This window comes from Aedes albopictus, chromosome 3 (assembly GCF_035046485.1).
Source record: "Aedes albopictus strain Foshan chromosome 3, AalbF5, whole genome shotgun sequence".
Taxonomy (NCBI): Eukaryota; Metazoa; Arthropoda; class Insecta; order Diptera; family Culicidae; genus Aedes; species Aedes albopictus.
The window spans coordinates 1,858,549-1,870,967 of NC_085138.1; the positions used below are offsets into that span (position 1 = coordinate 1,858,549).

At 38.2% G+C, this 12,419-nt stretch overlaps 1 protein-coding gene across 9 annotated transcripts in view; it reads right to left on the reverse strand.

Moving 5' to 3' along the window:
* The window catches only part of LOC109411219 (gastrula zinc finger protein XlCGF26.1), an 81,622-nt gene that overhangs the window by 21,934 nt on the left and 47,269 nt on the right, over positions 1-12,419 (reverse strand). For 5 of the 9 annotated variants that reach the window (XM_062860701.1, XM_062860699.1, XM_062860700.1 and 2 more), the window contains exons 2-11: positions 6,002-6,077; positions 5,164-5,249; positions 5,064-5,102; positions 4,963-5,004; positions 4,765-4,897; positions 4,628-4,705; positions 4,463-4,569; positions 4,150-4,397; positions 3,865-3,996; positions 3,245-3,686 (exon numbers count right to left, since the gene is read on the reverse strand). In XM_062860701.1, the coding sequence (XP_062716685.1) occupies positions 3,245-3,686; positions 3,865-3,996; positions 4,150-4,397; positions 4,463-4,569; positions 4,628-4,705; positions 4,765-4,897; positions 4,963-5,004; positions 5,064-5,102; positions 5,164-5,249; positions 6,002-6,050 (1,356 nt within the window). In that variant the 5' untranslated portion in view covers positions 6,051-6,077. Of the gene's footprint in view, positions 1-3,244; positions 3,687-3,864; positions 3,997-4,149; positions 4,398-4,462; positions 4,570-4,627; positions 4,706-4,764; positions 4,898-4,962; positions 5,005-5,063; positions 5,103-5,163; positions 5,316-5,345; positions 5,613-5,667; positions 5,793-6,001; positions 6,078-12,419 lie in introns of those variants that run through there. The other 4 variants (XM_062860703.1, XM_019684721.3, XM_062860702.1 and 1 more) reach the window with 4 other exon arrangements.

Consider the following 12,419-nt stretch of genomic DNA (forward strand, 5'->3'; position numbering starts at 1 on the left):
TACATATACAGGGGGTGGCCAAAATGTTTGGGATAGGCAACATTTTTTTATCTCATAAAAAAGATCAACATGCAATAACTTTTCATACAGTACATCAATAAATCTCAAATTTTGACTGTTTGTCAACCTATTATATGTTCATCATTGGTACAAATTTGGGCTCGATTGATTAATGTTTCGCAAAGTTAGAACCGTTCGGGTAAAACACAATTTTTTAGACAACTCATTTTTGAGCTGTCATATCTCGGAAACCAGTGAACCGAATTGAATAAAATTTTTAACGTACACTAACAATATGTAAATGCTTCACAGCATATTATAACATAGGTTCTTTTTAAACGTTGAAAAAAGTTATCATGGATTGACACTTTTTGGATTTTTCTCGAAAAAATATAAATTTTTTACATCAATGTCAATAAATTTTAGTGTTGATATCCAAAGATTTTCCACTTCTGCTTTCAAGCTATCACTAATTAGATATATTAGAGCCTATTTAGATTGTAGGAAGAACCCTTTTAGTAATTTTTGTGTGGTATTGTAAATTTGACTTATTTTCCTCTATATGGGTAAAAATTTCAACCCGGTATAACTTAATTCGCCGTGAAAAAAATATTACATTTTATAACGTCGTATTAAGTATCAATATATTGTTGATGAACGTTAAAAAATTTATTAAATTCGGTTCACTGGTTTCCGAGATATGACAGTTCAAAAATTAGATGTCTAAAAAATAGTGTTTTACCTGAACTGTTCTAACTTCGTGAAAAATTAATCAATCGGGTCCAACTTTGTACCAATGATGCACATATAGTAGGTTGACAAACAGTCAAAATTTGAGATTTTTTGATGCACTATATGAAAAGTTACAGCATGTTGAATTTTTTTGTGGGAGAAAAAAAGTTGCCTATCCCAAACATTTTGGCCATCCCCTGTACATACACCCAGGAAATTTAAACACAGTTTTTACATTTTTTTTAAAGAAATATTGATGCAGAGACCAACATGTGAAAAGGGCGGAACAACCATTGCACGTTTAAACTTCTTCCGTCCCTCCTAGGCGTATTTCGAATTATTTATGCAAACTTATCCCGTTATCAGATTGAGGGGAGTCTGCTCTATCTGTTACCGATCAGAGATTACATGTATAATATGGAACATACGCCCAGGAGGAACGAGAGAAGCAGAAATTCGAAATGGCTGTTACGCCCTTATTAAATGTTATTCTTGCAGTTTCGGAATATCCTCCAAGGGGTCATTTGTATATGGCGGTCATCATTTAGAACGGGATCCGATTTTATTGAAACTGATACTGAAACTTCATCACGGATGACGATAAATGACGGATAAAACGATAAAATCATACAACGACAATTCCATCTCAGCTTAGTGTTCTATGAACACTTCCACAATTATCAACTCATAGTTTCCTCTGCCATTTTGCATGTGTATTTTGGAAACACTTATTAGGAACATTCAAAAGAAGCCAGATTAACAAACAATTTAAAAAACTAGATTTTTAAATCTAATTTCTCGCCGAAACTCTGGTTTTTAAATCTTCCAAACAAAATTCCAGCATTATTTCACGGAAGATTTTCTGGCAAAATTTAAGTAAACATTTCTATAAAAACAGTTTGATAAAAAAAATATGGAAAGTTTTTTGTAAAATTTCTCACAATTAAGTACTTGTTTCAATCTTCGAAGAAATTTTGCAGAATTACAAAAAACTCCAACCATATTTCCTTGAAAATTTTTGAACGAACTACTTTCAATTTTAAACAGGAATGCTATCGAAATGCCAGTATGTATTCTGATACGAGTAGATGGCGAGAACACATTTTTTTTCCGACTATATAGAGTTTTCGTCATAGGGGCTTTCTCTTGTTTTGATAAAACATTTTAGATCAGTTTTACCATTAGGTCTATGGTTTTACGACTGGAAACTTGATGGAAAGAGGGATGGTTTCGAAATAACCCAAAAACGATAGACGGTAGACACCACGACCCTTGAAAAAGGCCAAATCCCCAGGCTGAAACGTCGGAAATGTAGATAAAAATCGTTCTTGATTCGAAGGCTGAAAAAGCCATCTCCATTTCCTATCAGGAATGAGGTATGAGTCATTAGTATACACAGGATGGACCCAATGTGCCCATTCTCCTTTGAGTGCTTTTAAACTCAAATTAGGGTTCTCTTTCATTTCCCTTTTCATGCGATTTTTCAATTGCTGTCAGGAAGTGAAGAGCGAAGCAGTTGAATGGAACTTAATTTTGAGATCTTCTATTCCTCCGGCTAGGGGGTCTTGAGGATGGATGCAGAATTCCATGGGGTTTGATAGCGTTATAGAAGAGTTTTAGGGGTTTTCATGAAACTTAGAATGGTGTTCCATGAGGTTTCAGGGGGCTCAGGGTATTCCAAATGGGCTTTGAAAAAGTTCCAGGGGAATTTCAAGGATATTCCAGAGGCTTCAGAGGTTTCATTTCTATTTTTCAAGAAATTTCAAGGCATTTTAAAGGGTATCAGAGGGTTTAGGGGACGTTTGATTAAAATAAGAAGGTTTCTGAAGGACAAGGGTATTCCAGGAATGTTTCAGAGGGTTTCAGGGAATTTGCAGGGTCATTTGAAAACATTTCATAGGCATTCAGGGTTTTCTCAGGGGTATTTTAAAAGGTTGCAGGGGGTTTCAGGGTGTCTCAGAATGTTTCTGGGGGTTTCAAGGGATTCCAGGGAGTTTCAAATTACCTTAGGGACATTTCAGAGGGCCTCAGGGGGTTTTAGGGGTAATTCAGGGGGTCACAAGCAAACTTCAGGAGGTTTCAGGGGGACTCAACTCAGGCTGTCTCAGGGGAGTTTCAGTGAATCTCATGGATTTCAGGGGTTCCAGCGGGTTCCTGGAGAGCTTTAGAGATCCTCAAACGAAGTCAGGGAGGCACAAATCACCCCCCCCCCCTCCTCACCCCTATGTCACACTTTTTGTATGGGACCTCACCATTTTTTTGGTGGATTCAATGAAGCTAAGAAGTTTCAGGAGGTCTCAGGGGCGTTTCAGTGGATTTCAAGAGGATTTAGGCGAGTTTCAAGAGTGTTTCATGAGCAAGCTCATGAGGCCTCAAGGGGTTTTCAAGGGCTCTGCTCTTAGCTAAGCTTAATTAGCTGCTTTTTTAACTGAATCTTGAACCGGACCCATGATGATCCAATACAATTAGTATTTTTTATGAGTTTGAATATAACTGTAAAAAACCCACTCACCGTATAAGTCTTCTGCTTCTCCACAGCGGCAGCATGTTGCTGCGCTTCAATAATTTGCTGTTGATAGGACTGAAAGCTCGCTCCCAGCAGATGAGGCGGTGGATGTAGCGGAGAAGATATCTGCCCTTCTGAACCTGCTCCAGCGGCGGCAGCAGCTGCCACGTTGTTCACAATCTGCTGTTGCAGTTGTTTCTTATCGTCCTGCGATGGGATCGGTAAGCCGTGCGCAGACCTGAGATGATCACTCAACTCATCGGAAGTGTCGAACGACTCGCTACAGTTGAAATAATGGCAGCAATGTTTGGGAGATCGTGTCACCGCTCCCGCAGTGATGGGTCCCTTTTTGAGATCAATTGCCGGATGACGCATCTGCATGTGCTTGGTGAGGTGGTTTTTCATAGTGAACCCCTCATTGCATCCGAGCACCGGGCAGGTAAGGTACCTGTAACGTTTAATGGTATTATAATCAAAGTAGCCTTTACATATTTGCAAAGAAGATTACTGCGATCAGGAAAAAATAATGAAACGATTCTCCAGCCAGCTCGAACAGCGTTTCAAGAAATCAAACAAGAAAGTAAAATGGCAATTGATAACAAAGCAGACGGGTGGGATGTCCTTACCTTCCATCCAGATGCCTTTGGACATGTTTTTTCAGCAAAACTTCATCGTTGAATGTCATCGAGCACATGCTACACGCGTAATCACCGTGCTGGTGAGTCATGTGCAGTATTAGATGAGGTTCTTGAATAAACCTGGAATCATATGTATCGTTTGGTGTTAGATTTCGGTTACAGTTAAGTGTGTTAGTACAGTGAACGAAAATTAAAGAAATCCGAAATCAAAGAACGCAATTCAGAGAGAAATCAACTCTATAACGCAACGGTTGTAGTAGGCGGTGGCGTTACCTTTCGTCGCACTTCGGACACGGAAAGCCAAAGTTCGAGCCGTGTATTTTCAAATGGTGCTGAAAGAGGGACTGGGACTTGAAACGCTTATCGGGACACTGGGGACAGAAAAAGGTCTTCGCAGTGCTGTGCTCCGAGATTAGGTGGAGGTTCAACTGAGTGGCTTGGTAGAATCGTCTCGGACACTGGTTGCATACGTACTGTTGGGTCTTGTGGTGCGTTTTCATGTGGTTGTTCAAGTTGGTCACCTGGAATGGAAGGGACATTTGTAGATCTAGTCATCCGGTGGAAAGACGAAGAACAGTCGACTTACTTGAGCGAATGAGCGTCCGCAGTTTGCTTCGATGCAAACGTAAGGTCGTTCACCGGTGTGCAATCGTCTATGATTATTTAAGTTTGTGATTTGTGTAAATGCTTTACCTATAAACAAATTCAATAGTTTTTATTGGAATATTAATGAAAAAAATACCAAATTTACCGCAGTCAATGCAAACATAGGGACGCTCATTTGTGTGAATACGGACATGGTTACGCAGATTGGCTTGCTGCGAGAAACCTATAGAACGAGAAAGTTATTATTATAACAATCTAGTAAACCAATAAATTCTGACCTACCTTTTTGACAATATTCGCAAATATACTTCTTCTCAGCGGTATGATTGCGTATGTGATTGAGAAGAGATGTCTTACGGCTAAAAGTTTTATTGCAAATGGGACAGCTTCCCTCTTCTCCTTCCAGTACCTCGTTCTGAAAAATTTAAAAAAAAACATGAATTGTGGTCCATTTATATCTAGTTTTTTCTTGTAACTTACATCAACGGCTTGCAGCGTTGCTTCCAAGTCGAAAGGGATTTGCTGAAATAGATGTGTTTCATTAGTGCATAATCGTGTGATATAAAAATTCAATCACTTACAATTTGATGCTTTTTTGGAATTTGCTCCCCACCATTTGTCTGAAAATATGATATTTCATTATTAAACTTTTCAAACAATGTAATTCGCAGTATCACTTACAGAGGTTCCCATAATTGCAGAATTTGGGGGTACCATGGTGGGGCGCGAACTGTCGTAGAAATTCGGCATCATCCCTTTCGTTATACCTTTCAGAACATTGACGATAGAACGTTAGATACTACTGAAGTACCGATTTATCTATTTTGTTTTTACTGGAATGATAGAAGAAGGCAAACACGTACAATTAGATGTCACATCTCACCAGTCAGTCATTGAGGACTAAAAATAACATCCCGATCGTACTAAGGTCTTTTATTTCCTTTTTCTTTTTTTTCGTATGAATTGCATTGGTAGAGAAAAGAAAACAAAACCCAGCCTCACGCGTTGTTTTCTTTCTATCAACAAATGTTAATGTTCTGAATGAAAAGAAAACAACTGGAAAAAAGCCAAGAAGACGAAAAATGAACTCTAAACTGCATATGAGATTTGATTGAGTATTGAGTTTCGTTCACTTGAATCACAAAGTTTTAGTAAATTTTATAAAAATCGGTTCACTAAACTTACACGGAATCACCGAGATAATGAAACAGTTTTTGTTCCTTTTCAATTATAAATACAAACAAATTTATCCCGCAGTGAGAAAAAATTCTTCGATTCTAACATCCTCATCTGACAAACAAAGTAGGCCGCGGTTACTTCTCTGTGCGGCGGTGGCGCTGAGAGCAGCTAAACGATGCAACCGGCAAGAAAGCTGATACGTTCTTGCATGGAACATGCTTTCGATAGGGTTGGCGATACCTGGCAGATCGTTTTTTCGGTTTGTTTTTCAAGCATTGTCCTCAGAAGAAAAAAAAACAGGTGAAATCCGTTTGTCTAACGGTGGTGATACGTACCTTACCTTGTTTCAGCAGAAGCAAGAGTTGAAAGTATATTGCGTCAATGTCCATATAGGCACATTGATTTAGTCCGGCTTCCTGTAATGGTAGAAATAGAAAACGATTAATCATTGGATAAGGTGCGAACCGAATAAAAACTTAAGAATGTGTTTTCTCAATATGAGGGGATTGATTAATCGTCGAAAACGTGGTAACTTGCAACACTTTTGTAATTTAAAGCTTTACAAATGAAAACCGAAATATTCGATATAACAAGAGTAGAATATTGTTTATAAAAAAAATATTACGTCTTGATGAGGAGATACGGAATACATGCTCGTTGCAACTAATTCCGCTTAATAACTTATGATAATGTTGTGAAAGAGGAACACGAAATGCCGTAACCACGGTAACCAAAAATTCGCCGAAAACATTAACATGCAGTAAAATTTGAACATAAACAATCACTTGCGAGCGTTGTGTGAGTTCATTCAATGCTACTTTTGATTTTTTTAAATATATTTTGCTACTTCATTCAATGCTGCATTGGTACAAAAAATCTTACTGACGAAATTTTAGGAAAAGAGATCAGCATAACGCTGCCGTTCAACGTATAGTTGTCACAGTTACCTGTTTCAATCCAATAAAAGTAAAAGTCGCTTCCACGTTAAATATGACTGCAATGCACGTTGGACACATAACCCAATATTCATTTAACTTCTAACTAATGTTTTAGTTAGGAGGCTTTTGTTTTAGTCGTGAAGCATGACGAAGCCGATGCAATTTTCGTGCAAAATTGCGCTATCGGATGCGAAAAATCTCAGAGTATCAGCGAGTTGGTAAGAGTGTTAGTTAGGGAGTTGGTGAGTGTGTGTTTTACTTTTTTTTTATTTTTGTTGTGTGATTGGAATGCTTGATTGAGTTAGTAAGTCGGTAAGTGAGTGGCTTGATAATAACCTGCCTAATTTTCGACATATCAAAGAAGCCATTTGCAGCTTTCAGATACGACAAAATTTTAAATGAACACTTCCTCGCATAGAACATCTGGAACAGGTTCCGCGGGGGCCTTTCAAACACAATAACACACGAAATAATCACTTTTAAACAATTTTAGCAACCTCATGACCACAGCACAATCCGGAATATCCTTGGAATGGTTCCGGATATTGTATGACCACTTCATCATAATAAACTAGCACCAATTTATGATCGATTGAGGGTGACTTCAAAAAAATCGGATGAAAATTGACGAAATGCCATCATTTTGAAAATAAGTTGTCGGATGTCGGGTACGTGAACATTAATTAAGTGAGTTGATGAATGAGTTTTTCTGTGAGTGGGATGAGTTAGTGAGTCGATCTCTAGGTTGATAAATGTGTGAGTTTTCGAGTGAATTGTTATGTAAGTGAATTGGTGGATGAGAGTTGAGTTGGTGAGTGAATGAATTGATGAGTGAGTGATTTGGAGAGTGAGATTTTGTGAATGAGGAGGTTGATGAGTGTAGGTTGATAAGCGAGTGAATTGATAAGTGTGATATGTAAATTGTAAGTTAGCGGTAATTTTGGTGAGTAAATGAACCAAGGTAAAGTGAGTTGATTTGTGAACAGGTTGATGATAAAGTGAGTTGGTGAGTAAGTTTTTGAATGAGTGTGTTAGTGAGTTGGTAAATAAATTAACGAATTAGTGAATAAAACACCAAGTGACTTGATGAGTGAATGAGTGAATTTTGCCAAATGAGCTTGTGAGTGAATAAATGAATTGGCGAGTAAGTAAAAGGGAATCAAAAGTGATTGAGTTCGTAAGTAAGTGATGTCGTTATTAAGCAGCTTGCTGAAAATATAAAAAATTTTAGCCTGCAACATTTCAAATGAAGTCAATTTTTCACAACGAAACAAAAAAAATGTGTAACATAACGTGTATGATATAACATCTCAGCCTACTGCTCAACCTCAGTTACTACAACAGCCAGGGATCAAACAAGTAGCGTTCTTTATATATACAGTAAAGAAGCGGTGCCACATGAAAATCCAATGTACTGAGAATCTTTGACACTTGACAGTTTGGATGACATGTGTTTGAACCAATGAAATGTTATCTCCATGCCAATGAGCACAATTTTGTCATTGCCAGCAACTGTGGTCATTGCGTTTGAACGGATGGGTTCCACGCTGTCAAGCGATCTCAGCAGACATTGTTTCTATGCTGCACCGTTTCATTACTGTCTACGGAAAACAAAACACTCACTACTCGTTTACTAACACATTCACTAACTCACTCGCTCACCGGTCCACTCATTAATCACTCACTCACTCACTACATCACTCAGTACCTCACTCACACATTCGTTTACTAACACGCCCACATAGTCACTAACTTTATAACTTACTGACTCACCACTCACTCATTTACTTGTCAACTAATCAACTTGCCAACTAAGTGACTAATCAATACTTCAACTCACTACTATACTTATTAACAGGCTCTTTCACAAACTATCTCACGCACTTACCAACTCACCCACTAATCTAATTATTACCTCACTACATCACTCACTAACTCACTCAATCACTCATTTTTTACCCACTCGTTCACTCACTAGCAGAGTCACTCAGTCACTAGCTCACCCATTCGCTCACTCACTGATTCACTTAGCAACTCACTGCATTATTCACCAACGCACTATAAAACATGCATATTTACAAATTAAAACTGTACATAATTCTTTATTACACCAACAAAGCTAGCCATGAAAATGTTTGACTTTTCTCAGCGATAACAGATATTGCCGTCTTGTATGTGAGTGTAACGTCATCTGGATGATAACCTGGTTGTCATCAGTGAGCCCACTGTAAAAACGATGTGCAATGTGTATTTTCATTGATCCCAACACTCACTCATTAACTCCCTCATTTATCAATCCACTCATTCACTCACTCACTCAGTAACTTCCTCATTTACAAACTCGTTCATTACGTGAAGCGTGAGCCAACCTCCCATTCACTCTCATTGTTGCAATCAATGTTCACTTAAATATTTTGATGTTCTGTTCTGAAAACTGAAAGTCTAAGAGCTTTCTTATCTTTGTAATTGTAATCGATGCTTGCTAACATAGATTGATTGCCTAACGCGATTTAATGACAAAAGTAAATATAAATGTCGCTATTTTTTTTTCAACTTCAAATGAAAGGTCACACTTTCCCGTCATAGAATTGTAAAGTTTTGAACATGTTACAGCATGAAATTTCGAAATATCACGCGATTAATTAGGTGAAATTTGATGAAAAATCTTTATTTTTGTCACCTTGGCTAGAGATCATCAATTTAACCTAATCAAATTAGTTTTCATCCTTTTTATTATATTCTAGCGAATAAGCAAGAAAAAATTGAAATCCTAGACTGTAAATGGCGGCCTGGATCAGCGAGAATTACCCTAACACACTTACTCCCACAGAACAGATCTCACATATACATTTTAACTCTCCGACTAACTGATTCTCTAACTCATTTACTCACGAATTCACTTATTCTCTTTGTTATCCCCTCAAATTCACGGAACACCTTTCTGTCTTAAGCTATATAACTTAACTAGTCAGTAACTGACTCACTTGCTCAATCTTGGGGCAGCTTTCACCCACTCACTTACCAATTCATGAGCCTTCTTAGCTTCTTACTCAATCACCAACTCCTTCACTCACCTGGTTTCTATTGCAACATTTGTACTAATCTAGACCCGGCCAAAATTCATTACTATCACAGTCGAATTTCGCACACGACTTCGCAGCGCCTGTACGTTAGACAAGTTCGCTGGAGTTCATTGCAGAGTCGTCTGCTGCACAACAATGTAACGAAATAAATTTGATTTGTGTGAAATATTGCTGCATTTTCAAGTTATCACAAGAGTCGAAACATTGATGATAACCCCAATACTTATCCGAATATGAAGATTGTGTTAAAGTATGCAGGCTCTAAAATGTTGTCTTTTGGCTCTGTTTTGTTTTAAGACATTTGAGCCTTTTATATGACAGACATGGAAGAAGCTTAGTTTTTTATTTTTGTTATTTGAAAATATTGAACAAAACCGTGCAGATCAGCCGAGCACATCAAGCGAGTAAAAAGATGAGTATTTTTTGTGGGACTGATGTGTATAAATTTCGCCCACAGGACCACATAGCTGTCCTACTAAATATTTTTTTACCGAAAAATCGGTTTAGGTAACCTCTCATAATATTATGAAAATTCAAATTCAATTTGTTACACCATTTTGACCAAAAAGAACAAAAACCTGTTGAAAATTTATTTGCGTTTTTCTCAGTTTCAAGTTTTTTAACATGGGACAACTATACGTAAAACGGCAGCACTAGTTAACAACTAGATACAATAGAAACACTTGTGCACATGCTTGTGTATAACTAAAAACGTTAACAAAACAAAAACGCTTGAATTTTAGGGTGCGACGATCTTTAATTTTGTTTTGGTTTCAAATGCATCAACTCACAGCATCCTTCGATTCTGTGAACCCGACCAAACTCAACTTGCATACAAGTTGCATATCTTTTTCATTCCATACATCAACACATCTACACATACTGCCTCGAATAGCCTGTCGGCTCTTCTCGTATGTATTATTGCATTCATTCACACGCACCCGTGTCCTGCAATATTGTCGGTTTCGCGACTGTATGTGTTGAATGTGTTACTCTGAACCCATATGACAAAGGCGCGCGACAAACCGCTACGACCCCGAAAGTCGTCGTGTGTCGAATTCTGAATTGAAATAACATAAACAAGCAACCCGTGGTTCCATCGTCGACGTGGTCGGCGAAGGCGGTGGGCGACAATGTCGTATCCGTATGTGATGTAAACGCGGCACGCGTGTCGTCCTATGTACATAACGTGCACATCACATAGATCTATGTATACTGCGTGCGACCCGCCAATACCGCCGCACGACACATGAATGAATGTCCTACCTCGTGGCACCTACGGCTACGAGGATGCACTTTGCATCGTTTATGTATTACTTACAAACTGCACAGTCAGTGTTGTGTTTTGATACACACAAACATTTGGCATGACGCGGCTCCCCACCACGTTGCGTTGTGGGGGAGTACGTTACGTCGCCGAGTCGAGTCAAGAAGACTGCAGTTTGTGTGATAAAGTTCGTCCGTCACATTGAACGGCCCATTTCACGTGAAAGGAAAATGGCATAAAGTTTCTAATTTATGCTTAAGGAGCCAGGGCTTTCCCGCCCGCCTGATCCTTACGGTGGAGCTGCGGTGGCGTGGCCGATTCGATTCCATCGCCGTCGCTGTCGCCGATTTTAGGGGGGTGAAAGCGTGATGATGTGTGTGATATGGAAGACGGTGGCGATAGAAGCGAAGGTGGTGGCGCACTCGTTGCTTTGTCAGCTGAGGGTTGTTTAAGGAAGAGTTGTTTAAACATTTTTTGGTGTTGTTTAAAAAATTCTCGCGATCGTCGGTTTTGGGGGCGAAGAAGTTGTAGATGTTTTTGTGTTTGACTATACGTTCTACTATTTGAAACTCTGCAATACATGTGGTCGGCGTTAAGTCAGAGAGACACATGGTTTTACTTAATTTCTAGAAAAATGACTTTAAAGTTTGCAACTCTATGAGTTTTAATTTTTTCAACAAATGTTCTTGATTTTTTGCCATATATCTTAAGAACTATTCATCGCAGCATCGCTCTGTATTGATCGCAAAAAAACGTAAAATAAAGCTTGAAACCGATAAATTGCTAAGTAATTGATTGTACTTACTCCACTCTGGCTGAACTAAAATCTTGCTCATATTATACACTACTCCTATTAACTGTTGTCCTACTTGTGAATTATTTTTCATCAAATATGTAAAAACTTGAGTGTGAACTGTAGACACTCAAGTTTTTACATATTTGATGAAAAAATAATTCATAAGTAGGACAACAGTTAATAGGAGTACCGTATGCGCGATAATGTTTGCACCATCGTCAAATAAAATTCCAGTTTGACTTGTGAAGACAATGTATTGGTTTTTTTTTCAGGCATTTAAGCTATTACTCATATCCTAGTAGGCTGTGAATAAAAGTGTTGATTTTCTTAGTTTTACACTTGCATAATGACTAAGTGGCAACCTAGCTCGTGATTTGACCACGCGCAAATGTCGAAAAGTATCCGTGGCAGTGTCAAAGTCAAGATTAACAATTTTTGAATTATTTTTTTTATTTTGACATTGCATAATGGTGTAGACATTGGCACACAAACTAAAGTTATAATAACTATTGATTCTGGAATTTGGTACGGATCGATAGTTTTTCGAAAAAAACGGAGGTTGCGTTCGGGCAAATTCAAGACTTTCTTATATGGCGCTACTCGTAGCTCCTGGATGCCATTGGTAATAATGTAAGTTTTTTTCTATGGTCGAAGGATCATAAAGGCCACCGTAA